Here is a 27,787-nt window from a genome sequence, read left to right on the forward strand (position 1 = left end):
AGCATATCTGAAAGACACGTTAGTAATAGATTCCTTACCTTAGACTATCCCCAGGCGTCCGACTGGATCCAGAAAGTTTTGCTAGCAGTACACTTGCGCATCAGTAGGTGGCGTTCTGCGGCTCCTCGTCTGTCGCTGATGTCGTAAGCGCCGAGATTACGTCACGGAGAATGCTTAGGCGCAACCCATGCGCGCTGACATCAATTCTTTTTTTCCACGCCAGTCCGGATAGAGCACGTACCTTAGTCACTTTTTTACTACTCTTTTGAGACTTTTGTCTCCCCTTTTTTCTCCTGGTGCACGTAGGGATGCCTGGATTTAAGTCTTGTGGGGCCTGTCTTCGCAATATGTCAGTGGCGGACTGTGAGAAGTTGGCCTGATGTATGGTGTCACTAGTTCTAGTGTACACCTTATGTCAGTCCAAATACCCTTATGGTGATTGGTTGTAAAGTCAACCTTGTAGACCAGCTATCCTAGTGGTAGCATGGACAAGAGCAGTCTTAGGCTAACCTCTGAATGGCATGTGAAGCCAGCTGTGATACCATATATAATCCCTTGAATACCAAATGAAAGGACACCACAACAGATATATATATAAAATAAAGTGTATTTATTCTAGTCAAACCCTCAGCACTCTTTATGAGATTAGAGGTAAGTACAACACAGTCTTATTTAAGCATACATTAAGTCACACAGGTAAGTAATACAGTTAGGCCCTAGGGGCCACGCAAACCATATACTAAGTAAGTGGTATAAGGACCACTGTCACAGAAATAGAATAGGCCTAGGCCTAGGGAATCGCTGGGGCTACACTATACTACCCAAGGTTAGGAAGTGGGAGGCCCACGGGATTCGTGTGCAGAGTGGAAACACTCACGCGTAATGCGTAAAAGTCAATAGCAATGTTACAGTTTAGAAATAGATAGATTTAGGACACTTCCGGAGTAGCTAGGAAGTCGAGACTGGAAAACTAGACACTAGGATAGTCACTATCCTGATGAGCACCGGAGTACCCAAGTTACCTAGCCCCCAGGCTGCGGGTGCATAGGGGTGAAGTTGCGTCGGGTTTCGTCGTCGACTCCTATGGATGCCTGAAGAAAGATGCTGACAGGCAGTCAGTGAAGAGTGTCCGGTGGATCCCAAGGCTGGGATCAAATAGAGAGGAGACCTGCAAGCAGAAGGGACAGAGTCAAGGTCACTAGCCAGTGACCACGTGGAACCAGGAAGGAACCAGGCGATGTCGTGAAGATTGCAGGTGAAGGTGAAGCTTGTCGCTGCAGCCACGAGGACCAGGAAGCGTCGAGGACGACCAGGACCAGGAGGCGAGCTGTCCCACGAAGGCTCTTGCTGTCGGCGGCGTCGAAGTTGGACTAGGACTCACCAAGCCTTGGCAAGCGGAACCCACGCAGAACGGAGGACTTGCTTCTGGTGCAGACCAGGAAGGTCTGGGATGCTTCTCTTTTCCAAAGGAGCAGGAGCCAGTCTGGAGGAGCCAAACCAGCGATGAAGATTTCAGGGTGCGTCGTCACAAAGGCCACTAGCCAGCGGGCAAGCAACCGGACAGACGCGGCAAGCAGGAAAATGCTGAAGGGCCCCACGCAGAACTCGTGGAGTGTGGGGGGCTGATCTTCGGTGCAGATGGTGCTTGGGGTTGGGGCTTCTCAATCCCCGGTGCACAACTTCGAGGGTGCTTTAGAAGCTGCGCTTGAAGATACTAGCCACTTTTCCCAGGTAGCCGGTCCCACGTCGCTCGTCGCCTCCACGGATCTCAGCTCTGCTGTGAATGTGGATCAGGGTCGGAGAAGTCTGGAAGTCAAGGCTCTGGTCGGGCTCTGCAGTCGGTTCCTCGTAGAACTTGAGCAAAGCAAAGGGTAGTCTCTTGATGGTGCCTGTTTGCACAGGGTAGCCACTCCTTGGCCACAAGGGAGATTCTTCAGTCTTCTTCTTTCGTCGAATGTCGAAGGTCCAGAGTTTCTGTTCAAGTTTGCAGGTTCAGGATAATCTAAAGTCTTGAGGCCCAACTCCCACTCTTATACTAATCTGGGGGGCTGGGATACCTGCTAGGTCACGCCTTATGGGTGGGACCTGGGAGGGGGTGGTTACACCCACTTCCCTTTGTCCAGTTTCGCGCCAGAGCTGGGGCTGGAGTGCCCCAGCGCTGGTTTGAACTGGACTATGCAAGGAACACCTTGTGTGCCCCAGGCATGTCTCGTTCCTTTCAGCCCACCCTGCCCCAATACACTAAAGGCTGTCTGGGGAGGTGCTAGCACCTCCCCAAGCAGGAAACCTATTGTCCAAGCCTCCCTTGCCGGGATCACTCCCAGCAGCAGGAGGTCAGACTTGTGTCTGTGGCAGCAGCATCCATTTTGTGATGCTGAGGCTTTGGTTAGAGTTCAACAGCAAAGTAGGATTTTAACATGTCTCTCCCTCTAGAAGGGAGGAATAATATCCTCATCACCAGAAATGGTATGGGGGTATTATTTCAAAGTGTTAGACACCTTACACGACATGTTTTGATAAAGCCAAACCATAGTTACCATAACCGTTTAAGATTATAAGGCACTTTAAGAGTATATGGTAGGCTATATCATAGAACAGCTATAAGGACATGATTCCGAAAGCTGCAGACAGGCTCAGCTCATGCTAGAGCACCATCTCACATGTTACCAAGCACTCTGCCTCCAGGATTGTTAAGGCCTGCCATAGGAGTGACTGATAGGTACACATGTGTCTATATATAAGGGTAGATATAGGCATACTATATCTAAGCAAGGGGTGATTACACGACCTTGCCCCAGCTGAGTGATCAGCCAGTTGTGTCTGATTGGAAGGCCAGACCAGGGGTGGCATAATACATGCTGCAGCCCCTAGGAGGCCTAGGGTACACCTATGCCCTGGGTACCTAGGGTACACTGTACAGGGTCCAATAAGGTGATCCTTACCAATTGAGAATGTACCTAGGGTACATGGAGTCCATTTTAAAGAGAGAGCAGACAGCCTGAGACCCTGAATGGCAGGATCTCAGGCCAACTAAGTCGAAAAACCAGCTAGACACTAGGCAAAAAGTTGGGGGTAACCATAGTCCGATATCCACCTTCCTACACGGACCCCCACATTGTTTGCTTCTACTGCCTGGAGACCGACCTTGACTCCCGGTCCTGCCTTGAGGGAGCGGTGCCAGAAACTACTGGAGGTCTGGCACTCGTTCCAGTGCCGGTCCAGGGGCCGTTTTCGGGACCGCTTACGGGGCCACAGTCGTCGCTCCTCGGGCTCCAAGTCTTCACCCTTGGATTCTGGTAAGCAACGACATAAAAAGAAGTCGAAGAAGCGTGTTCGCTCTCCGACGTCCCCCCGTCGGTCCTCAAATGCGGACGAGGGAGACATGGGTTCTGCCCCTGCGGCTCCTCTGGAGCCTGGGAGTCCCGCGGCCTTACCCGGGTCCGTCGGCAACTCCCGAACGGGTGCAAGAATTTCTTGCCTCCATGGACTGCCTCTTTAGGCCTCAGGCTCCCGCCGTCGCGCCTTCAGGCCCCGCGGTCCCGTGTCTAGATCCTGTTGGACAGTCGGCGGATCCAGCTTTGGCGCCACAGGATCCTATGCCGTTAGCTCTCGCCCCGGCAACACGAGGTCCGGCGCTGTCGGCTCTGGCCTCACTGCCGCCCTCGGCACCGGCACCGCAGTGGGTGCCATTCGTTCCGCCCTTGCCCCGGTTCCAGGACCTTTTCGTTCCTGCCTGGGATTCGCATTGGTAGACGGCGCCTGCCCGACCCCTGCTGGCGCCGTTCACGGTGCCGTATGTCCCTTCCCCTGCTCCGGCTCTACCTCCGCAGCCGGTATCTCCTGCACCGGAAGGGGAGGATGACTGGGAGGGGTCCGAGGACCCTCTTGCCCATCAGGCTGACTCCGAGCAGGACTGGGTGGACGATCTGGAGGACGCCGGCGACCTCGATGTCTCTTCTGACCCGGGGATTGCCTCTCCCCCAGGTCCTCAACCTCGAACTTCCTACGGTGGCCCTCAAAACTAATCTACTCACTGAGGTGCTCCAGACAGCGTCTACTTCGTCGGAGCCACAGCTTCCCTTCAGCGACGCTCTCACCGACGTCCTGTTGGGCCCTTGGTCGCGACCGGCCACAGGGGCCCCTGTGGATAAGAATTTCGCCAGGCGGCACTGCCTGGTGACCCTGTGTTTCTGACCACTCATCCCACGCCTGAGTGTCTGGTCATCCAAGCCTCGACGTCGCAGAGTGCCTTTCCCACGGCTCTGCCGGATAAGGACTCTAAGAAGCTGGAACAGTTAGGTAAGCGGTTGTTCTCTTCGGCCAGCTTGGGGCTTCGGTCGGTGATCACCACCTGCTTTTTGGGCCTCTATTCCCACACGGTGTGGGATACGGCTGCTCAGGTGTTAACTCAGTGTCCTGAGGAGGTACATGCTGTGCTTTCCCAGGTGGTTGCGGAGGGTAAGGATGTGGCTAAGTTCGCCATTCGTTGTGGTTTGGACACCGCTGACTCGTGGGCAGGGCGATTTCTACGACTGTGGCACTGCGTCGCCACGCCTGGTTGCGATCTACTGGGTTCTCGTGCGATGTCCAGAGCTCGCTCATGGAGATGCCCTTTGATGGCAATCGCCTGTTTGGCGATAAGGCCGACAGTGCACTGGAGTGTTTTAAGGTCTCGCTGGCCACGGCCAAGTCCTTCGGTCTTTCCACGAAGAGCCCAGCCACTCCTGGTTTTCGTTCCTTTCGTGGCCAAGGCAGGGGTGCCCAAGCACGTTTCTTCAGCAAGCCTGTGCAGAACCAGCCTCTGCGTGGCCGCGGTTTCCGCAGGGGCCGCTCTGGGAATCAGCATGGGGGACAGTCTACCTCCGCCCCCGCTGCTTCTGCCTCCAAACCTTCCTAATCCGAGCTTTGTGGAGTACCCCACGCCAGTGGGTGGCAGGATTCGCCATCACCTCCCCCACTTGCACGCTATCACATCGGACAAGTGGGTGTTGTGAGAAAGTGCCATCTTTCTTACATGGTATGCCCCCACTTTTTGCTGAAGTGCTGAGTGTACTTTGACTGAGTGTGCCCTGGACTCCTACCAATCAGGTGCCCGGGGCCTATGTTCCTTCCCTAAAACCCAAATTGTCAAACCCTGGCCACTTGCCAGCCCCTGGTAAATGGTACCATAGGTACCCAGGGCCCTGTTACCAGGAAAGGCCTCTAAGGGCTGCAGCACTTATTGTGCCACCCTTAGAGGCCCTGTACCCTAACACACACACACCCTGCCCTTGCAGGCAGAGTGTCTGGGTACAAGACAAAACAAAGAGTCGACATGGCACACATCCCTGTGTGCCATGCCCACAACCTACACTTCCCTGGCATACATCAGCCACCCCTCTAGCTGGTTGCCCTATGCCAGTGGAGTGGGCACAGGAGCATGAGCCCTGTGCCCCTACAGTACCCAGGTCCATTCCTGGGCACTAAGTGCAGTCCTGCCATTTAAGAGTATATGGTGCTGGGAGCTCGTCAACTACGAACTCCACAACACCATAATGGCAACACTGAAGACTGAGAAGTTTGGTATCAAACTTCTCAGCACATTAATTCCGCACTGATGCCAGTGTGGGATTTAATGTACAAAGCACTACAGAGGGCATCTTAGAGATGCTCCCTGAAACCCAACCTACAATCCACGTCTTGTCTGAGAGGCTGCTTAGGCTGCCACACAGCAAACACGTTGCTGGACCCCTGGGTGGAGAGCCCCCCGCTCTCCTGGGCCTGCAACAATGCACATCCTGGGCGAGGTGCTAGGTCTCCTCCCCCAGGATAGGCAGGGGGAAACTTCTACGGCATGCCGCCTTCGTGAGCTTCTCCAGGCTGCTTGCTGTGCTCAGCAACTGGCCCCCACCGGTTCTGACAACCCCTCTGGCGGGAAGACTGGCCGGAAACTCCAAGTAAGGACCGGGGATGTGCCAGCCCTGCCAACCCCACCCCTCAGGTGGGGGAGGCGAGGTGAAGCACATCTCGGGCTCTCGCCATCTTGAAGACGGGGAGCCCTACCCAATCAGGACTAGGCCACTTCCCCCCCTCCCACAGGAGAGTGGCAGGATAGGGGGTGTACCCACCCCGGGACAGGGACCCAGTGGTCCCTGCCCTTTACCTACCTGTAACACCCCTATATTTAGTATTTAGGGGCACCCTGAACATTCCTTCCTCAGATTCCGGATTCTAAACTAGCAAATAAGAACAAGAATAAAGAAGACCTGCCGTGCAGCTGCTAAAAAGAGGAAGACACCAACTGCTTTGGCCCCAGCCCTACCGGCCTGTCGACAATCGAACCTGCTCCTGCTAAATCCCGGCACCTCCTGCGGCCAGCAACCTCACAAACCCTGGCTACCTTGTGACTCTGAGCACCTGGGACTCCCACGAGCAGTGGCTCTGCTCAAAGCAAGTTTCTAACCCCTGGCATCAGCCCGGAACCGTGAACCCTGCACACTTTGCACCTGCCAAGTCTGTGCCGGAGTGGAAAAAGACCCCTAGGACGTCCCCCTGGCGACTGTGACCCCGAATCTGGCACCCAAGGACCCACCTTGACGCTCCTGACAACACCTACAGCCTCAGAACCAGGGACTCCCCCAACCGCGATCAACAGAGGGTTAGATTTCCCTACGTCAAAAGGCACCCCGGCGCCCTGTGGCCTCCTGTGCCCGACTTCTGGGTACGTACCTATCCTCCAACTACCCAACTTACCTCTCGAAGTGGTGGTGGCACCTGAAGAATCTTCGTCCCAGAGCTTGCAGCCTTTGTTCGTCCTTGAGCTTTCCCATTGAAATCCATTGAGCGCCCGAAGGCTCAAAAGCACCCTGCACCCAGCCGCCCGAGTGGCCCTGGCAGTGCAACTTCTACTCCTACCTACTTCCCCATTTGCCCTGAGCAAGTGACCAGTAGCCCAGCTCCCACAGCCTCGTGTCCTGCTAGTCAGCAGCCACCAACCAAGGCCCCCCTGCCTCCCATAGGATAATATTGGGCCTAACTCACTCTGCACCCGGCTGTCCCTGTGCCGCTGAGGGTGTAACAGCTGTACTTACCTAACCCTGGGAGACCCCTGAGTCTATGCCCAGGACCTTAACTCTGCCAGTCGAGTACTTACCCAAAAGCCGATAACTCACTTTTCTTCCAAAGGGTAACATTGACTGGCTTCTTCTGAAATTTATTCTAAGTGTGGAGTTTCTAAACTTTAAAATATTCACCTAAAATCAACCGAGTAACGAAAAAGGAAATACTCACCTGCTATTAGGAGAGATCCCGGTGCTGGATCTTGGTGCCCAGCACTGACCCTGAAAGGTACTTACAACCGTACTTACCACTAACTCAATTTTCTCCCATAGGAAACCATTGACTGTTTTTCTGTGAAATTCTTCTAAGTGCCGATTTTTGCAAACTACAAATATTCTTTAAAAATCGTACCAACTGTGAAAACGCAATTTACTTACCTGTTTTAGATAGATGCCCCAGTACTGAGCCTAGGAGCCCAGCACTGGATTACAAAAGTAACGAGAACATACTTTACCCGTAACTTGAATTTTCTCCCATAGGAACCCATTGACTGTTTTTCTATGAAATTTCTTCCAAGTGTCGATTTTGCAAACTTATAAATATTCCTTAAAAATCGCCTGTGTAACTTAAACGCAGTTTCTCAACTGCTTACAGGTGGTACACTAGTGCTGGATCTAGGATCCAACACTGACCTAGAAAAAGTAACCATAACCCCACTTACCTGCTAAGTGAATTTCTTTCCATAGGATAACATTGGTAATTTGATTAGCAAAAGTTTCTAAGTGTCAACTTTTAAAATAGCAAAATATTGCTTAAAAATCACAACAGTAACTAAAACGAATTTACTCACTTGTTTCCAAGAACTGTCCCAGGACTGAATCTAGGATCCAGTCCTGGAGTTAGAAAAGTAATCCTGAAAGTAATCCATTGCACATAACTTAAAATTCCCTTTGAGCTCAATGTATTATTGTGTTTGAAATTGTGTTGCCTATTGCAACAAAATTGTAACTATTATCTACAAAAGTCAATTGCCTATTGCAAAGTATTTAACTAAAGCATCTCATTCTGAGAAAGTATATTTTGATACCAATTGTTGGTTCTAAAATAAAACCATATATTTTTTATATAAACCATTGGCTTAGAGTTCAGTTATTGAGTGTGTGAGACCATTTGCTGGCTGAGTGTGTACAACAAATGCTTTACACTGTCCTCTGACACTGCCTTACTGCTCGACCAAGCTACCACTTTAAAGAGTAAGGTTATATCTAACTTTAGCCTCTGCCAAACCTCTGGGGACTGTGGACTCTGTACACACTGTACCTTTTTGGGAACCGTATATACAGAGCCACTTCCTCACAGGTGTTGCAGATCATCTGCAAGAGTTACTCCCTTCCCTTTCAGTCCACCCCTCCAGCCATGCCACCTCAGTGCCCCCGCATGTCGGGGGAACACTTGGCGACTCTCCAGCAGGAAGTTGCGGCCCTCTTGGCCAAGGGGGCCATAGAGTGCGTTCCTGGGCCAGAAGTAGGGAGTGGTTGTTATTCCCACTACTTTCTGGTCCCCAAGAAGGACAAAGGGGGGTCTGCGTCCCATCTGGGACCTAAGGGACGTCAACCGCTTCTTCCGGAAGGAGAAGTTCAAAATGCTGACTCTGGTCTTGGCTGCCCTGGAGACTGGATGGTATCGTTGGACTTGCAGGACGCATATTTTCACATCCCCGTCCTGCCGGCCCACCGGCGTTACCTGCGGTTCACGGTAGGCCAGGAGCATCTTCAGTTTGCCGTGCTCCCCTTCGGCCATACCAGCGCCCCTCGGGTGTTCACGAAGGTGATGGCGGTGGTCGCAGCTCATCTGCGCAGGTCAGGGGTGTCATTCTTCCCCTACCTCGACGACTGGTTGTTGAAGGCGGGCTCGCCCCAGGCAGTCGTCAACCACCTTCAGACTATGGCCGACCTCCTGCATTTGCTGGGGTTCTCCATCAACGTGCCGAAGTCGCACCTTAGTCCCTCTCAGAAGATCCCCTTCATTGGAGCGGTTCTGGGTTCTACGCTGTTTCGGGTTTATCCTCCCGGGCAGCGAGTCCTGGATATTCAGGCTATGATTCCGATCTTTCAGCCTCTGTCCCAGGTTTCATTCAGGATGACCCTCCGGCTTCTGGGCCTGATTGCCTCCTGCATCCTGCTGGTGACACATGCCTGATGGCATATGCGGCCTGTGCAGTGGGACGTGAAGTTCCAGTGGGCACAGCATCCGGGCAACCTGTCCGATCATGTCCAGATCTCTGTGGGCACTGCACAACAGTTGCAGTGGTGGCTCATGAATCGTGATTGGGTCAGTGGAAGATCCCTCTCCCTTCCCCAACTGAAGCACACAGTGGTGACGGATGCGTCCCTCCCGGGACGGGGAGGCCACTTGGGAGAGGCAGAGTTCAGAGGCCTCTGGTCTCCGGCATAGTCCCGGCTCCGTATCAACTTTTTGGAGCTTCGGGCGATCCGACTTGCACTGAAGGGATTCCTTCCCTCTGTCTGCGGAAGTGTGGTGCAGGTGTTCACAGACAACACCACCACCATGTGGTATTGCAACAAATAGGGCGGTGTGGGGGTCCTGGACCCTATGTCAGGAGGCTCTGTGCCTCTGGACATGGCTAGAACATCAAAGCATTTCAACACCTGGCAGGTTCTCTGAACGCCAGGGCGGACGAACTCAGCCGCCGGTGCTTGATGGATCAGGATTGGCGTCTGAACTCGGACGTGGTTCAAAGTCTCTTTCTGCAGTGGGGAGAGCCTTGGTTAGATCCATTTGCCACCGAAGAGAACGCGCAATGTCATCAGTTCTGCCTGTTGGAATTTCCAAGGCGACACTCGCTCGGCGACGCTTTTCGTCACGAGTGGAGTTGCGGTCTATTGTACGCCTTTCCGCCTATACCACTTCTGCCCAGAGTGCTGAAGAAGATTCGGTGCGACCGGGCCCAAGTCATCCTTGTGGCTCTGGATTGGGCACGAAGATACTGGTATCCCGAGCTACTCAGCATGGCGATCGATCCCCCGATCAGTCTGCCTCTTCAGGAGGATCTTCTGTCGCAGCAGCAGAGGACAGTCCTCCACCCGAACCTGTCCAGCCTCCACCTCCATGCGTAGAGATTGAGCGGCGACAGTTGACAGCTTGCGATCTTCCTCCCGAAGTCCCTGATGACACTCTGGCAGCCAGGCGTCCCTCCACTAAAACGGTATACCGGTATATCTTTTGGCCATCTCCGCCTTTTTACGGCTTGCAGATCAGCCTTCTCTTTTTAAGTCCCCGGTTGTTAACTGTTTCCTTGAAGGCATTTCGCACACGTTTCCTCCTGTGCCGTTCATAATGCCTCAGTGGGATTTAAACCTTGTCTTGTCATATCTGATGTGCGCTCCCTTCGAGCCCCTTCATACCTGTCCTTTGCGTCTTCTCACTCTCAAGACGGCTTTCCTGGTAGGCATCACCTTTGCCTTTCTGGTCACCCGGACAAAGTGGTTTTAAGGACTCGTCCTTCTTTCTTGCCTAAGGTTCACGCCCTTCCACATACGGCAGACCATCACTTTGCCCACCTTCTTTCCGCCTCCACATCCTTCACGGGAGGAGAGGCTCCACCGTCTGGACCCAAAATGGGCACTCGCATTCTATCTGCAGCATACACAGCAGTTCCGGGTGGATGACCAGCTCTTTGTTGGCTACGTGGGCGCCAAAAAAGGTTGGGCCGTGCACAAACGGACCATCTCGCGGTCGGTCGTTCTGTGCATCAAAGCATGTTACTCCTTGGCTTAGAAGGAGCCTCCTGTGGGGCTGCGTGCCCATTCGACCAGAGCAGCCACTACTGCCTTGGGACGCGGCGTTCCCTTGCAGGATATTTGTCAGGCAGCTACGTGGGCCTTGCTGCACACGTTTACCAAGCATTACTGCCTTGACAGTCAGGTACGGAAAGACGGCTTCTTTGGCCATTCTGTTCTCCGTGACTTCCTGGTGTAATATTGTTCGCAGACCCACCACCGGGGTTGGTATTGCTGGGGTATCTATTCTAAAGTAAGGAATCCATCACTAAAGTATCTCTTTCAGATGCACAGGTTACTACTTGTGTAACGATATATCTGTAAGAGACATTAGTTAGTGATAGATTCCTTACCGCCCCACCCATCCTCCCCGTTCTGCAAACTGATTGATAGGGTTAAGGTCATCCCCTTTTCAGGGACCTAGTTTCCTGGCACCAGTGGTCCGTTTCTTGCATGGCTCTCCGTTCCTGGCGTGGAAAGTCGCGTACAGAACTGACGTCAGCACGCATGGGTGGCGCCTAAGTAGTCTCAGTGACATCATCTCGGCGCTTACTACGCCAGCGACGGACACAGAGCCGCAGGACGCCACCTACTGACGCACAAGGGTACTGCTAGCAAAACTTTCCGGATCCAGTCTGACGCCTGGGGATATTCTAAGGTAAGGAATCTATCACTAACGTGTCTCTTTCAGATATGCTCATTTGCGTATTCCGTGGAGCCATTAGCTCGAGTTAGTGTTCATACTAATGTCTCTTACAGATATATCGTTACACAAGTAGTAACTTGTGCATTCGGAAGTGTAGACTAACACTATATTTTCCAAGCTGCAAAGTTTGTCGCTCTGCTGGACATCATTGATTGGGAACCATCACCACTGTGCCTCTTTATTAATGCCATCGTGCCACAGTAACGGTAACGTCTGGAGGAGGACTGTGAATACACCGCAGGTGTTTCTGTTAAAGTGAACTTTGACAAAGTAATTCACTAAGAAAACAGATTCTTTCCCTTCTCAACACCGACCACCTCCTTTATCAATATGCCAAACTTTGTATATATGTTATTCTATACACAGCATCGGCTATAGAGTGTGACTATAAGGCTCCCTCTCCGCTCCTCTATGAGGTTATAGCTTCCCAGAATTAGGGTAAGGATATTTCTAGATGTAAGAGTGATGCATAGGTTTCACACAAAAAATCTTTATTTGACAGTTTGCACTTCTACTAGTGAAAAATGATTCGGATGTTGGGCCTATAATGGCAAATTTAATTAGATTCACATATATATTATATTTCTATGCAAACTGTGGCAACTACACACTTATGCCACTATATATGTGTATGTACACGTATGTATTTTTGTTAATTGGCACGTTTATTTTTATTTTCATAAGTTTTTATGTTTTTGTTAGGAATATTTTTCTAAGATGGAAGGATACAGATTGGATTGAACAGACCAGACAGTAGCAATCTGGTATCGTATGTGTGAAATTAGAACATATTTGTAATATGTAGGGAAATATTATAGGGACATATAGGGTCCAATTCAGTCCTGAAGAAATCCCGGACCCCGTTGGGGCCAGTGAAAGGCTGAACCATGCCGACCTGACCATATGTTGACACAAGCATCATAACAGGCCTTTGATTGTCCCATCTTGTTTTTAATCATCCCTCTTCCACCAAAGAATAAAGACTAGCAAGGTTTGGATGGTAGGTGGTAGGGATTTTTAATGGACACACTTTTGCCTTGGTACCCTTCTAATGACTCACTCGGAGCCCTGAATGAGGGGCTGCTTAGAGGATGCTTAGACGAACACAATCATTTTTCGCACATATTTGTGGTATTTGCCACTTAGTCGATGTACACCCTTGATGAGGGAATTCCTACATGGTAGGATGTTTGAGTCCAGAATTAGGGCTTGAGTAACAGGGGCATGTTTGTTTCTGGTGGTGGTGTATTTTACAGGGGAGCGCACCACCATACTGGTCAAAATCTTCTCCCATACCCTCGTCCCCAGCAATAAGTAGGGCTTATTGTGGCTAATGCCACTATATAAATAGCCAGCTTTCTACAATAGGGTCTTAGGGGAATTAAGCAGAATCTGACTAACAATCTGTTTTTTCTCGAGATTGAGGCAAGTGTCCCAGAACTTTTGGTGTGTGTTATTTTCATATGTATCTATTGTCATCCAGCTGTGTTATTTGTTTTGCAAAAGAAGGCTAATCTTTTACTATCTAAATTAGTTTAGCTTGCTGGTAGCCATTTTGTTAAAGTAGGCGTAAGAACTTGGGTAACAAAGTTTAAAACATCTGTAAATTTCAGTGGGGAAAGTGAACATTTCTGGTATGTTCTTTATGGAATCTTTTGATCTGAAGTCGAGATTGATTGTGAAGTGGTTACCAGTTGCCTCACTGAGGTAATTCAAATGCCTGCTCTGATCCTAGGTAAAACGGGACAGCAGTTGAAGTAAGTCACAGTGCTCTTAAAAAATGGCTGTAATTCTCGATTTCCAAGTTGTCATGGATATTTCTGAATATATTTATTAATTATTCAGATCCATGGGTGTGAACTCTTTCCAAGTTCATGGTCTTCCCAGGTGTAATACAGACAGTTTTTAAAGTGATAGTTCTGAATAAAGTTTTAAATTTAGAATATGTTATGTTCTCTTCTAGAAATTGTGACAACTGATTGCTTTTGTTTTTAATGAACACGAACTACATGAGATCGCATATGTTATAAATCTATTCATGTATATGATTTTAAATAATATTTTAATGTACTTTTTGTAATAAAATTTTCATCCTCCTTGAGAATTAAGAAGTACAGGGAGTATACACCGTCCCCTTGATATTGTAGCGGGATTCGTTCTATAGCTCCATTCTCCAACAAAGAGAGAACTTCTTGCTTGAGAATGGTGAGATGGTTTTGTGACATTGTATGGGATCTTTGAAGAATGTTTGGGGGAGTGTCTGTAAGTTCCAGGCAGTAACCATATTGGATAATTTGTAGGACCCATTTGTCTGAGGTGATTGTATTCCAGACAGGTAGAAATTGGGAGAGACGTCCTCCTACAGGAGTGGAATGATCAGGGGGTAGCGGAAGCAAGTCACTGCTTGTTGTTTGCCGGGGAAGTGCGTGTTGAGTTGCATCTGCCTCTTCCCTTACCGTTGTTTTCTCTAAAACCGCCTCAAAAATACCCTCTTGATGAGGGCGATTAGTTGTTGCCTTTGTAAGAGAAGGATGGATTCTCTGTGGGTATATTCTTAGAGCCACCCATGTAAAAGGAGCAAAGAAAGGACCCCCTATTTGAAGGTAACTGCAAAGCCCCCATGGACTTGGGGACCTCTGTCTTTTTTCATTTTTTCCAGCGAAATGTCAACTGCTGGGCCAAAGAGGTGTTCCTTGTCAAATGGTTGGTTGAGAATAGAGGCTTGTACCTCACGTTTGAATCCTTAAATTCTCAACCAAGCATGCCTGCATAGGAGTAAGCTGGTGTTCACTGCTCGGGCTGCTGTGTCTAAGGAGCACCTGATGGAGGTATTTGTGATTAATTTACCCTCCTGAATAAGGTCATTAGCCTTTGATTTATGCTCATCAGGCAGAAGTTGCATTAGCTTCTCTAACTCATCATAATGCGCCCTATCATAGTGAGCTAACAAAGCTTGAGCATTAGCAATGCACCAATGATTGGCTGCTTGCGACGCTACCCTTTTACCCGAGGCATCAATTGATTTTGACTCCTTATCGGGAGGGAGGGGCCTCACCTGTGGTCTGTGAGTTAGCTCTCTTGCGAGCGTTGGAAACCAAGAGAGTCTAAAGGCATCTGACCCTTGATGTAGGTTGGGTCAGTAGGTGCAGGTTTATATTTTTTCTCCTACCTGTATGTAATGATTCTTACCCTCACAGGATCTTTAGAGATCTCATCTGTATGCTTAAGCATCCCTTTAAGCATTGGCAGTGTATGAGCAGCTTTCTGACAGGAAGTTAAGGGTTTCGAATAAGAAATCCTCGTCTAATGTATCCTCATGCAGCTCCACCCCATGATAATGAGTAGCCCTGTTAAGTTGCTCAATGTGTCCTATGTTGTGGGGTGGTGAGGGTCTGGACGGATATAAATCAGGGTCATTATCCGTGTTTGGGTCAGTGTCATATTCTTCCCATGGGTCAGTATCCTGTGGCCTATCCTCATCCCCATCATCCTGTGGGTCAGGTGATAGTGGTGGTGGTGAATTTATGGGTGTGATGAGTAAATTTGGATCAGTGGGCGAAGGAGGTGGAATGTAAGGAAGAGAATGGTTAGTACCCACATTTTTTTATTTTCAGAGGAATGTGGTAATCCTCCTGCAGGCCCATTTTCCTTATCTCAAGTAGTTTGGCATGGATATGTCCAGTGTCTGGATGTAACCAGTTCTTTCTGTTTCGAATCCGAAAGTGGAGCGTCAGACCAAGGCTCTTTTGGTGGAGTCTTTTTTTTTTTCTTTGGTTGCTGTTTTCAGCATCCAAAGTTTCTGCTCCGAACCCTTAAGCTCTGAAGATTTACTGTTCTGTAACGGTGGAATGGTTACAAAGACATGCTTCGATTTCAACGCCGAAGGTTTCGGCTTGGCACTGGAATGGGGCCGACTTGAGCCCGAGCCATAAGGCTTTTCCTTGTGTTTCGGCGCTGGGGGGGGCGCCCAAAACTTTGTCTCTGTGCCGACCTTGGCCCAAAGTCTGCAAAAGGACGGGAGCCTTTTTGGTCTTGTGTTGCAGGGGCAAGGGGATTTCTGTACGCTGACCCGGTGTAACTTGCTCCTCTTCTTCCATGTTGAGTTGGCCTCGGACACGGATATATGTTCTGCTTCTTCTGCTCCTTGAGCGTTTAGTTCTTCACTATCGGAATCTTCGCCGAAGATGTCTGGTGCGGAGCCACCCCGATGTTGCATTTCGTACGGGAACCTGGCGGTCACGGAGTGTCTTCTTCGATCGAAACAATTGGCACGCGTTGCAGTCTTCGTCGTGTTCTGGGGATAGGCAGAGGTTGCACACTTAGTGCAAGTCGGTGCGAGGAAACTTAGCACAACACCCGGGCCAGAGCTTGAATGGAGTCCGTTCCCTCGACTGCTAGCGAGGTAGGCCCAACGGCCCTCCACAAGTTTTCTGATCGAAGGTCTTTGAGTCGAAACGATACGCGAAGAATGGGAAACGCGATTGAGAAACAATACCGTCGAGGATAGTGGATTGCACGTTGAAGGGAAACCAGAGAAACGGTGCTGAACCGGAGCGCATCAGTTCACATCCAAATTTGATGGTGGAAAAAAAACAATCTAACAATGGAGTTGATGCCCATTGGCACTATAACCGAAAGGAGTCACCACCTACCTCATGACTGGAAAAGACTTATTCGAAGAATAACAAAGTGCAAACATCCAGACCCAACACTAGATGGCAGGCTATGCAAAGCATGTGAATCTGCAGCTCTACATGTCAAGAACAGATGCATACTGGGTAAGTAGCATTTTCCTTTTATTTGTTGATGGAGAATAAATCATATGCTTATGTCTATCTAACTTTTCTCATGTGTAATAGGTCTTTCACTTTTATTATCTAGATTACTGTATGTTTGTGTTCGCTTGTGTTTTTTTCCAAATAAGAGGATTGGTTTTTCACCAGACACTAGGATGGTCATTTATTTGCCCCAACTCATTTTTTTAAACATAATGTTTGAATATAGAATATTTTATAAGTGAAAAGGGAATTTGTTTTGTTTCAGACTTAATATAACCTTGTCCCTTTTCTTTGAATAAGGGTGATTCTCTTATATCTTGGACTTCCCGGGTATAGGCCTGAAACAATTGTAACTATGCACAGTATAAATTCAATATGTTTCAGAAAAAATGCCAATTCTTAGTCTCTCCCTTAGCAGTGTGGGAGTTGGTCAGTTTTGCCTATTGGTCATGTTCTGCTTCAGCTTTATTTCAGTTTGTGAGAAAGCGTTTTTATAGACCGATTATAGCGGCTCACATTTTTCTGAGCTAGTGCTTTGTTTTCTGTCTCCAGTGCTTCGCCAAGTCATTATCTGAAACCTTTCTGTTTCCTCTGTGGCTCTTTCAGCACACACCATCAAGTACACTGCTATGTTCAACATTTTTCCTCTTTGCAACTCTCCTTGTAGTGGTTCTATTGTGATTAACCTCAGGATATATTTAGGTTATGTTGTAAAACTGCATCGTTGCCTTTTGTTTCATGGACTGATGCATTAGCACTATGCCATACCTACAGCATAAGCATTGCATGCTTCCATACTAGTCTCAAGTCCCTGAGTGACCGGAGGCATGGATGTTACTCTCAGTACTTATTTGTTTCCAAAAAGGACAGTGTTCTGCGTCCCTTACTGGGCCTCAGGGTTTTGAACCTTTTCCGCACCCAGGGACTTCAAGGTGATGGTGGTGGTCATGGCACATCTCCACAGGTCGGGGATCTCTGTATTCATGTACCTGTACAATGTTGATCAAAGTGGACTTGTCTGCATCCCTTCTGTTCGACTTGAGATTCTCCATCAATCTCTTCAAGTTTTACCTGCAGCCCTCTCAGCTGCTCCTGTTCATAGGTGTAGTACTGAACACAACATCTCACAGCTTTTCTTCCTCCTCAGAGGTTTCAAGACTTTCAGGATAGGCTTTCAAATTCTTTTTGGGGGGGGGGGGGGAGCGCTTCAGTTCCAGTTCTGAAGGCTCTCAGTCTACTAGATCTGCTGGCTTCCTTCATCCTGTTGCTGACTCACTGACTGAATTGATGCAGTATGCACAGAGAAAGCCAAGGTTTTTTTCATGTCGGTTCTTGTCCACAAGAAATCTGGCTAATGGTGTCCCGTTTTGGATTTAAGCATACTGAACAAGTTAATAAAGTGACACTTTCAAAATAATATTTCTTAGATATCCTCCATCAACCTGAAAGACACTTAATTGCTTCAAGTTTTCTTAGTAAATAGTCTGTTACCAATTCAGGGTGTCACCTTTGAGGCTCAAATCAGCCTCTTGAGTGTTCACCAAATGCCTGACTCCAGTGTCGTGCATATTTGTGGTTTCAGAGACTTTGCATATTCCCATATCTAGAAGACTCCCTTCTCAAGGTCCCTTCTGTTCAAGCAGTTAGTAAGGGCTGGCTCTGATAAGCACGTTGGATCTCCTTACCAACGAGAAGAGATCTGCTCTCACTCCTAGTCCCATATCAATGGCACCCTAAAAGTCTATCTATCTCAAGAACTGGTAGAGTAATTTTAGCTCTAGCACGATAATTTTGCATGAATGTTCAAAAATAAAATTTTCAAAGGAATCATTTAGTTGTGCTTTCTGAACTGCAGATGGAGTTCTTGAGGCACAGCTAGATCATCAGTTGCAGCAGCAAACCTCAGCCCTGGGTGATAATCTGGTTCTAGTAATGTTTGAAGCAATGCCCCACACACATCTGCATGGGCCATGATCTTTGTTATGCACTCTCGTGTCCATCTCACTGCGGATGCTCTCTCAAAGGGTAGCGTGCACATTTGCAGAATCTATCTACAAATAAACTCTGGTCCCCGAAAGAGGAGAGTCTGAACATCAGTATTATAAACCTCTGGGTACAAAGGCTTGCACTGAAAGCCTTTTTGACACACACCTCACTTCAAACAAGGGCTAATCCAGACAAGCAGCATCACCACTCTTAACTAGATCACAAAAAAACACGGCACATCATCTCCAATACTGCCATAAACTCTCAGCTGTTCTGGCACAGGTTTCGTAGGCCTAGAAACGTGTTCTCTGTGGAGCGTCTCCCAGGGTTGAGATTGTCAAGGTGAAAGCTCAAAACAGGCAAAACGTAAACTGCCACAAATGGGAGCTAGATACAAGAGGGTTGCCTCATCTTTCAGAGGTTGAAGATCTTTTCATGACTCCAGAAAACTTCAAATGCAAGTCCTTTGCCAGGAGTTGATGGTATCCCTGGGCTAGTGTGCAAGTCTTTTTGATTTCTTGATAATTAATTCATGCCTACACTTTACCACCAATTCCATGCATTCCGAGAGTGCTGCACAAATTCATGAGAGCTGTGCAAGCTGATCATGATCGCTCCATCTCAGCCACACAGTTGTGATTCACAGAACTTTGGAATCTGTCACTGGAGACTTTGATTCATATCACTGCAGATGTTTTGTCTTCTACTGAAGCACAAGGCAATTTCTGCAGCATGATAATGGACCTCAAGCTTTGTGCTTTCAACCCCCTTGCTGTAAGTTTGAAAAAACACAATAACTGTATCCCGTAATCCTCCTTTCATACCTAAATTTCCTTTATCTTTCCACATAAACAAGAAGATTAACATACAAACTGTTTTTTCCTCAGATCTATTTTCTATCAAAGAGAAATCTGCATTCCTTGGACACTAAAGCAAGTTGGAAAATTTATATTGAAAGGACGAAAGGTTTTCACAAGTCAGATTAGCTGTTTGTCAATTCCAAATAGGACTTTTGTCTATCAAGTATATCACAGCGTGCATCATCTTCAGTTAGGCTAAGGCCAGCAGAACACTATGCCAGAGAATAAAGACCCACTTATCTTAAGGCGTGACAGCCACTGTTGCCATGTTTGCAGGAGATATTTGTAAGGCTACACGTGATATCCCACCTAGATTGTAACAAAACACTACTGCCTTGAGTTTCATTCAACATCAGAACATGACGTTGGACACACAGTGCAGTGTAACATGTTTCACTGAGATGAGCCTCATTCCTGCTTATGTCTTACGCCTAGGTTAGTCAATACCCAAGCATGTCAGACTAACAAAAGTACCAACACTGGTGAATTAGAGTAACATGTACGCAAATGTTTCTTCTTTTCCTTGAAAAATCACAACTGCATATTGGTCTGACGTTTGAAAATTAATTTTGTAGTTCTGTGTTTCAGCTTTATATCTTTAAATGTCCTAGCAAATGTTCGTTGTTGGTTTTTAGAGGACGTTCCTGTTGAATACGCTTCCCTTATTTTTATGAGTCATAATTGGATGTTTCCTTTGATGTCATGATGTGTATTTAATTCTCTGCCAAAATGGATACAAGCATCATGCAGTTGAATTAACATTTGCTTACTTGGCTAATGGATGTCATTTTACATTTGTTATTGTCTAATATCTCAACTTGAATGCATGAAAATAGGACTGTTCTGATGCTCTCCGTGTTTCACAAATAAACCATCAGTGTTAACAAACTTTTGTATCTGGTGTTTAGGTTCCACAATAAATGACAAAGATGATGAAAACTTTTCTGCAGAGACTGGACAAAATCATCCTTTTTTCCGTCGGTCTGATTCTATGACATTTCTTGGTTGTATACCTCCTAATCCTTTTGAAGTTCCCTTAGCTGAAGCAATCCCATTGGCAGACCAGCCTCATCTATTGCAGGTGAAAAGAAACTCATAAATGTAATATACTTATTTTCTTAACAGTTATGTTCCATCTTTAAATTGTACTATTTTCTTTTTCAGCCAAATGCCAGAAAGGAAGATTTATTTGGTCGCCCAAGTCAGGGTCTTTATTCATCTACAAATAGTGGGAAATGTGTGATGGAAGTGACTGTTGACCGAAATTGCCTGGAGGTAAGAAATCACACTGCTAGTAATCAATGATATAGGCAAGCAACTAGTTTGCTGTAATTTGTTTTGTGCATCACTGGTATGTTACCTTATGGCTCCTTCTCTGTTCTTAAAAGTTACTAATTGTTTGTATGTATTGTATGAAGAGCCTTTATTTGTGTGGGGATTAAAGACACCGCAATTTGAACAGGCTCTTAAGTTGAATTTAGAATGGTTGGGTTACAAGTTTGAAAAAATCCCTGCTGATCTGCTGTAGACAGTCCCAGTGATTAGCAACGTAATACTGGCATGCGAATAAAACAAGTTAAAAACTGAATCCTTATCTAAACAGTTAGCTCGTACAGCTCTCCTTTTGAGTAACAAGCTTATAGAATATCGATGGGCAATCTGTGAAAAATGGCTCAAATCTGCCCTTTTTACCATTCTCCCTTTAAAACAAATCAGAGTATGTAAACGACCGTCAGCCACCTGGTATAATGAAACACTAAAAGACCCCAAAAGAAAATGTATATACATAGAAAAACGCCGTAGAACTAAGTATGCCCATGATATTAAAATAAAATGTAACTTACAATATCATTAAAGCCACTAAGGGTGACTTTTATGCAACCGAAATCCTAAAAGAGACAAACCCCAGCAAAACGATATACAGTCGCACAGTCATTGACAAACCCCAGCTCTCTGATCTAGAAAATTACACAAACACTGTATGACAACTTGGAGTAATTTTTCAAAGAAAAATCATTAACATTGTCAACAGTCTGGAACAAACAAGTACTTTTTGTACTAGCCTTGATTTAGAGATTACAAATTTCCAGCCCCAGGTGATCCTCCACACGCTCTTTCTAACCTGGCCCATTTCGAGCATGATGATTTTTGCAAAATCAGCTTATCTATCTCTTCGGGCCAAAATAATGGAGCCACTAGCTGGCCCATTCTGTTCAATGAGCAGCCTATAGCTGTTGATAGGGATGGCTCCAACTGACTGGAAGAAGGCAGTGATTATCCCGTTTCTAAAAAAGCCCACAGCAGACCCATTGGTTCTGAGTAACCTTAGACCGATTTCTCTTCTACTTTTTCCAGTAAAGATTCTGGAAAAACATGTCAACAGAATTTTTGACCATCTAGAAAGAAATCTGTTCTACACAGCGCAGGCAGGTTTTCGGCCCGGACATGGTACAGAATCTGCTTAGGTATCAGTCATGTGCGACCTTCAGATGGCTGCTGACAGGGCAGTTTTGTTGCCCTTGTTTTATTAGATCTATGAGCTGCTTTGGATACTGTATGTTGACTGTGGGATTCTGTTATCAAGACTGGGCATAATGGGATCAACCTTGAGATGCTGCATCTTGTACCTAGAAGACCGACAGCGATGAATCTTCCTCCTTTTCTAAGTTTAGGGCCACAGGGTACCTCCTTTCACCCCACATTATTTAATATATATTTGAAACCACTGGCCAAATTATCCATGGCCAGGGAATTCTGTATATGAAGTATGCAGATGATGCACAGTTCATCATCTCACTGTACAACTCCCACCCAAGATCCTTTGATGCACTTGAAAACTGCATGCTTAGTATCGCTAATGGGATCACCTGTACTCACAAAAAAGTTAACAGAGATAAAACAAGGGTAATGTGTTGGTCCACAGGTAAGGTGCCAAAATTGCTTGCAACAGAGTTTTGGACTTGGCCTGAGGAAACCAGACCCTGACCATGAAGACTCGACTTTTACTTAACAAGGAAACACATTTTCTTCCACCTGTTTTGCGGCATTGAGATATTGGAACAAAATACTTACATTCTTGCCACAGTAATCTGAAAGAAACACGTTAGTTAGATTCCTCACCTTAGAATATCCCCAGGCGTCGGCCTGGATCCGGAAAGATTTTTGTAGCAATACCCCTTGCGCGTTGGTAGGCGTCATCTGCGGCTCCGCGTCCGTTGTCGGCGTCGTGCGCCGGAATGACGTCGTCGGAGTACCCAGATGCCGCCCTCGCGCGCTGACGTCGGTGCTTCTTTTTTCCGCGCCGATCCGGGAAGAGCTTACCCCTGGTCACTTTTTGACTAACTTTTTGACTCTTTTTAGTCTATCGACTTGACCCTGGTGTCGGTAGGATGCCTGGTTTCAAGGCCTGTGACGCCTGTCATCGCCTGATGTCGGTGACGTATCACCATCGCCGGTGCCTGTATTTCCTGGGGCCCGACCATGAAGCGGAGTCGTGCCTCGATTGCAAGGCCTTGACGTCTAAAGCTAGACGGGAGCGGTCTCGTAAGCTTCTCGAGCTTTGCCACTCGGCTCCGCGTCGCTGTCGGTCCCTGTCCAGGAGGAGGTCCAAGGACCGCTCGCGGAGCCGCAGCCATTGTCATCGGGGTCTTCGGGTAAGTCGAAGCACTCCAAGAAGCCCAAGAGACGACATCGCTCTTCGGACTCCCATCGCCGGTCGCGCGACTCGGCTGAGGGTCCGGGTGGTTCCACCCACGCGGCTCCGTCAGAGCCGCAGGAGTCACGTCCGTCCCCATACCCGCTGGTCCCTGGGACTGACGTGACTCCGGCGGAGGTCAGTGCCTTCCTCTCGGCCATGAGGAGCCTGACTTCGCCGTCGATGCCCACCGGCGCGCCTTCGGGCCCCGCGGGCTCGACCGGGCGACCTCGCGTGCCGGTGGCTCCGGCGCCGTCGACGGCTCCGGCCTCGACGCCGCAGGTCCCCGAGGGATCCAGGCCTGGATCTCAGTCGGCGCCGGTCGACCTCACGACGCCGACACCGGTTCCACCTCTGGCGCCGTCTCCGGACGACGCCGTTCCCCGGTTCAGCCCCGGTCCTGACCCGGCGCCGCACACGACGTCGATGGATGACAATTTCATCTACCGTCCGGCTCCGATCGTTCCTCCTGTTTATCAGGAATCAGAAGACGGGGGCAACTGGGAGGGGTCTGAGGACCCTATGGCCCTCCAGGGTCAACTTGCACAGGACTGGGCAGGCGAACTGGGGGATGCCAGTGGTCTGGACACTTTGCCGGACGCTGGCTTCATCTCTCCTCAGACTGTGGCCTCGGAGGAGGGTGCAGCTTTTTCAGTGGTGCTGCGCAAGGCGGCCGAAGCCCTAGGGCTGGAGTTGCCTGCTGTGGCCGTGAGGACTAACGTCCTCACAGAGGTCCTTCAACCGACAGCAAGCTCCACTGAGCCTCTTCTGCAGTTTAATGAGGCCCTCATAGACGTTCTACAGGGCACTTGGTCCAAGCCCTTCACAGTTCCTCCTGTGGACCGGAACGTTGCCCGGCGCCACCGCCCTGCTCCGGGCGACCCCAGTTTCCTGTCCCAACACCCCACCCCCGAGAGTCTGGTGATCCAGGCCTCCACCTCCTAATCCTCCTTCCCGTCCGCTCCTCCGGATCGTGAATCCAAGAGGTTGGAACAGTTTGGCAAGAAACTGTTCTCGTCCCTGAGTTTGGGGCTGCGGTCTTTAAATACCGCTTGTCTTTTGGACCATTATTCCCAATCTCTGTGGGATACGGTGGAGGACGTGCTGCCCTTGTGCCCGGTGGAGGCCCGGGCACGGCTCGCTCAAGCACTTGCTGACGGTTGAGATGCAGCACGGCATGCCATTCGGTGTGGACTTGACACCACGGACTCGCTGGGTTGGGCGATTTCCACCACGGTGGCGCTTCGGCGTCACGCCTGGCTGAGGTCCACGTCATTTTCGGGGGATGTCCAGAGTTCCCTCATGGACATGCCTTTTGATGGCACTCGCCTTTAGGTGAGAAGGCGGACAGTGCGCTGGCTCGTTTCAAGGACTCCCGGGCCACGGCCAAGTCCTTGGGTCTTTCGGCCCGCGGCCGCAAACCTCCGCCTTTCGTGGCCAAGGAAGGGGCGCCTCCTCACGTCCGCCCAGCCACCGGCCGCAGAACCAACCTGCATGTGGACATGGAACGGCACTGGTGGATGGGGGGGAACGCGCCGGCGACTAAGGCCTTCATGATCGAGCTCTTCTCCACTATCAAGGAGGAAATTCAGGACCTTCGTTCCCAGCTTTCTGCGGATCTGCGTGAAGTTCGGCGTGATGTTGATGGAATTGGGGACAGAGTGGCGACGTTGGAGGGGCATGACCTGAGCAGGGAGGATGATCTCCATCAGCTGCAGCAGGAAATGCTGCGCCTTCAGGAGCCGAACATCGAATTGCAAACCCACGCGGAGGACTTGGAGAATCGCTCCAGGCGTAATAATATCCGGATCCGGGCGGTTCTGTGGAAAGGTGTGGGTGATGATCTCCGTACCTATGTCCATACCTTGTTCCTGCATATTCTTGGGGACGATGAGGTGCGGGAGATACAAATGGATCGTGTCCATCGTGTGGGCCTTCCATGTGGTGCTAAGGCCTCCCCAGACATACTCGTCTGTGTACATAATTTTCAACTGAAGGAGCGTATCCTGCGTAGAGCTAGAGATCTTAACCCAGTGCAATTCCGCAGCCACCAGCCTACACTTAAACAAGACTTAACGGCTTCCACACTGCTTAAACCCAGAGACTTTAAACCCATCACCAACCATCTCAGAGAACAGAAGATTCTTTACTCCTGGGGCCATCCGTTCCGCCTCACCTTCAAACATCAAGGCAAATTGCTTCAAATTCGATCCTTGGCAGAGGCGTATGACAAGTTGGGATTGGAGGGGCCCCCCCTCCGGACAGAAGATGCTCCACCGCTCCCTCGCAGACGGCGTCGCTCCTCTGAATGGCAACGAGTTGGGAGGTCGAGGCCGAACCCTGCACCTGACATGGCTGCTAGTAAGCTGGAACGAGAAGTGGTCCTCTCTTCAGTTGCACAAGTTACAGATACCCCCGCGACACCTTGAGGTACTTGGCATGGCATCCACCTGAATGCTACAAACGGCGTCGGGGGGGATGGGACCCTCGACTGTACGCAGTGTTGGCTCCCTCTTGTCATCGGTGTGATAGACACGTCAATCTTGGTGCGAACTGGGCTGTGCCACGTTCCCCTGGACATTGATCACTACGACGAACTTTTATCCTGTTTTCTTGTTGTCTCTCTGTTATGTCTTTTTCAGGGATTTTTTATGTTGTTGACAGGGGGTATTTTTGGGTGTTCTTTTGGGACTCCGCATCAGTTCACGGACGCGATACGCCAGTAGCCCGGTTTGGGGAAATGACCCTCATTAGAGTTGATCCCGATGGTCTGGGGTCGGTGCATGGATATTCCCTCCTTCACTGCTCCGATGAATAGGGACCTGAACACTGTTCACTTAAATGTACGGGGGCTGAATAGTCCTGTCAAGCGGTTAGCAGTACTTTCCCTTTTAGAAAATGCTGGGGGGGATATTTGTTTGCTACAAGAAACCCACCTTTTACCTAAAGACACCAAGCGTATGAGGGATAAGCGCTTCCCACAACAGTTTTGGTCCTCGGGACTGTCCAAACAAAATGGGGTGGCGATCCTCTTTAGTGCACGTTCACAATGCAAAATAGTTTCTATGACAGCAGAGCTGAAGGGACGGTTTTTGGCAGTCAGAGTGCAATGGGGGGGATATGCATTTTACGGTTTGGTCCTTGTATGCCCCGAATGAGCGACAAGAACCCTTTTTGCGCGTAGCCCTGTCTGAGGCTCTTGCCTCTCCTGATTCAGCACTTCTCATCGGGGGAGTGATGGATCCGGAGTTGGATAGGTCAGGGCAGTGGTCTAATCAGACAGGGTCATTGTCACGAGCTGGGAAACCATGGCTATCTGACTGCGGATTATGTGATGTGTGGCAAATACAGCACCCGAAAGAGCGCGACTATACATACTTTTCAGCGGCACACAAAACATATCGCGTCTTGACCACTTTCTTGCCTCCACATCTCTTTTCCCTCACTTTTGCGCTGCGGATATTTCTCCTCGCTCCCTCTCAGATCATGCCCTCGTTTCAGTCTAACTTCCAGCGCGCTGCGCGCGTTCTCCTCCTCCGGGCTGGCGCCTTCGCGATTCCCTCCACTCTGACGACGTCACTCAACGAATTTGGGACATTATAAAACGTTACATCTCTGAGAATGATCAGGGAGATACACCCCTCGCGTCGGTATGGCAAGCATTGAAGCTAGTAGTACGGGGGGGAGGGGGGGGGAATTTATCGCAGTTGCGGCATCTTTCGCGCGACTCTGCAAAAGAAAGAAAGCGAGCGGAGCTGGAGGTAGGTGAACTAGAGGCAGTTCACAAGCGCACAGGGGCGCCGAGAGGATGGAGGGAGTTGGAAACGCTGCACTGAAACATCTGGATCTGGATAGGGCTGAGCATGCGCTTCTGCAGCTCCGGCACAAATTCTATCTCAGTAGGGATAAATATGGGAGGATGCTCGCACATTGATCACAGACACAGGTGTCCGCAATCCCAGTCATTTGGGGTCAGAATGCAGTAGAGCATACCATGGATGCCCTGATTGCTGATACCTTTAGTCAGTTTTACCAATGCCTGTATTCGAGGGAAGGCACCCCTTTGCATGACCCAGAGGAATATTTGGCCTCCTGCGATATCACCCCCTTACTCAAAACGTCGGCTGACGATTTGGACTCCCCTATTCGCCTCGAGGAGTTAATATCGGCAATAGTGCGGCTCAAAGTGGCTAAGTCGCCGGGCCAGGATGGCTTTTCAGCCCTGTGCTACAAGCAATTTTGTGCGGAGGTGGCTCCCCTTTTAACAAGGCTTTTTAACTCCTTCCTGGACGAGGGGGGGGGGGGGGGGTTTACATTCCATGTCTGAGGCGGCAATCTCAGTAATTCTAAAACCCGGGAAAGATCCAAAGGAGTGTGGGTCGTACAGACCGATCTCACTCCTTAATATTGACGCAAAGTTGTTTGCAGGTGTGTTAGCCTCACGACTTAGTCCCTTCCTGGATAACATTGTAGACCCGGACCATTCCAGCTTTATTCCGACGAGGCAAGGAGGGGATATTACTAAGAGACTATTGCACCTCATTGACCTTATTCGCCGATCGCGTTCTCCGGCCTTTCTGCTCTCGATAGACGCAGAGAAGGCTTTTGATCGAGTTGATTGGGAATATTTATTCGCGGTGCTACGTACATTCGGGTTCGGAGATAATTTTATCCGTTGGGTTAGTTGTCTATATGCCTCCTCCACGGCGGCGGTGCGGGTCAATGGCTGCAAGTCAACCCTGTTACCTATTGCCCGGGGCACGCGGCAGAGCTGTCCTTTTTCCCCCCTTATTTGCGCTCTACATGGAGCCTTTTGCTCAACGCGTCCGTTCCAACCCTGACATTGCGGGTCTGAAGTTTGGAGCTGATGTTCATAAAATTAGTATGTATGCTGATGATGTCACCCTCTCACTCACACAACCCCG

General features: G+C 49.1%; 1 protein-coding gene across 15 annotated transcripts in view; it reads left to right on the top strand.

Annotated features, from left to right (window-relative positions):
* UBR5 (ubiquitin protein ligase E3 component n-recognin 5) overlaps nt 1–27,787 on the top strand; it is a 2,036,132-nt gene that overhangs the window by 1,431,576 nt on the left and 576,769 nt on the right. For all 15 annotated transcript variants that reach the window (XM_085605144.1, XM_085605147.1, XM_085605145.1 and 12 more), the window contains 2 exons: nt 20,077–20,249; nt 20,333–20,443. In XM_085605144.1, coding sequence (XP_085461270.1) covers nt 20,077–20,249; nt 20,333–20,443 — 284 coding nt within the window. The remainder of the gene's footprint in view (nt 1–20,076; nt 20,250–20,332; nt 20,444–27,787) is intronic.

This window comes from Triturus cristatus, chromosome 5_1 (genome assembly GCF_964204655.1).
Source record: "Triturus cristatus chromosome 5_1, aTriCri1.1, whole genome shotgun sequence".
NCBI classification, from domain to species: Eukaryota; Metazoa; Chordata; class Amphibia; order Caudata; family Salamandridae; genus Triturus; species Triturus cristatus.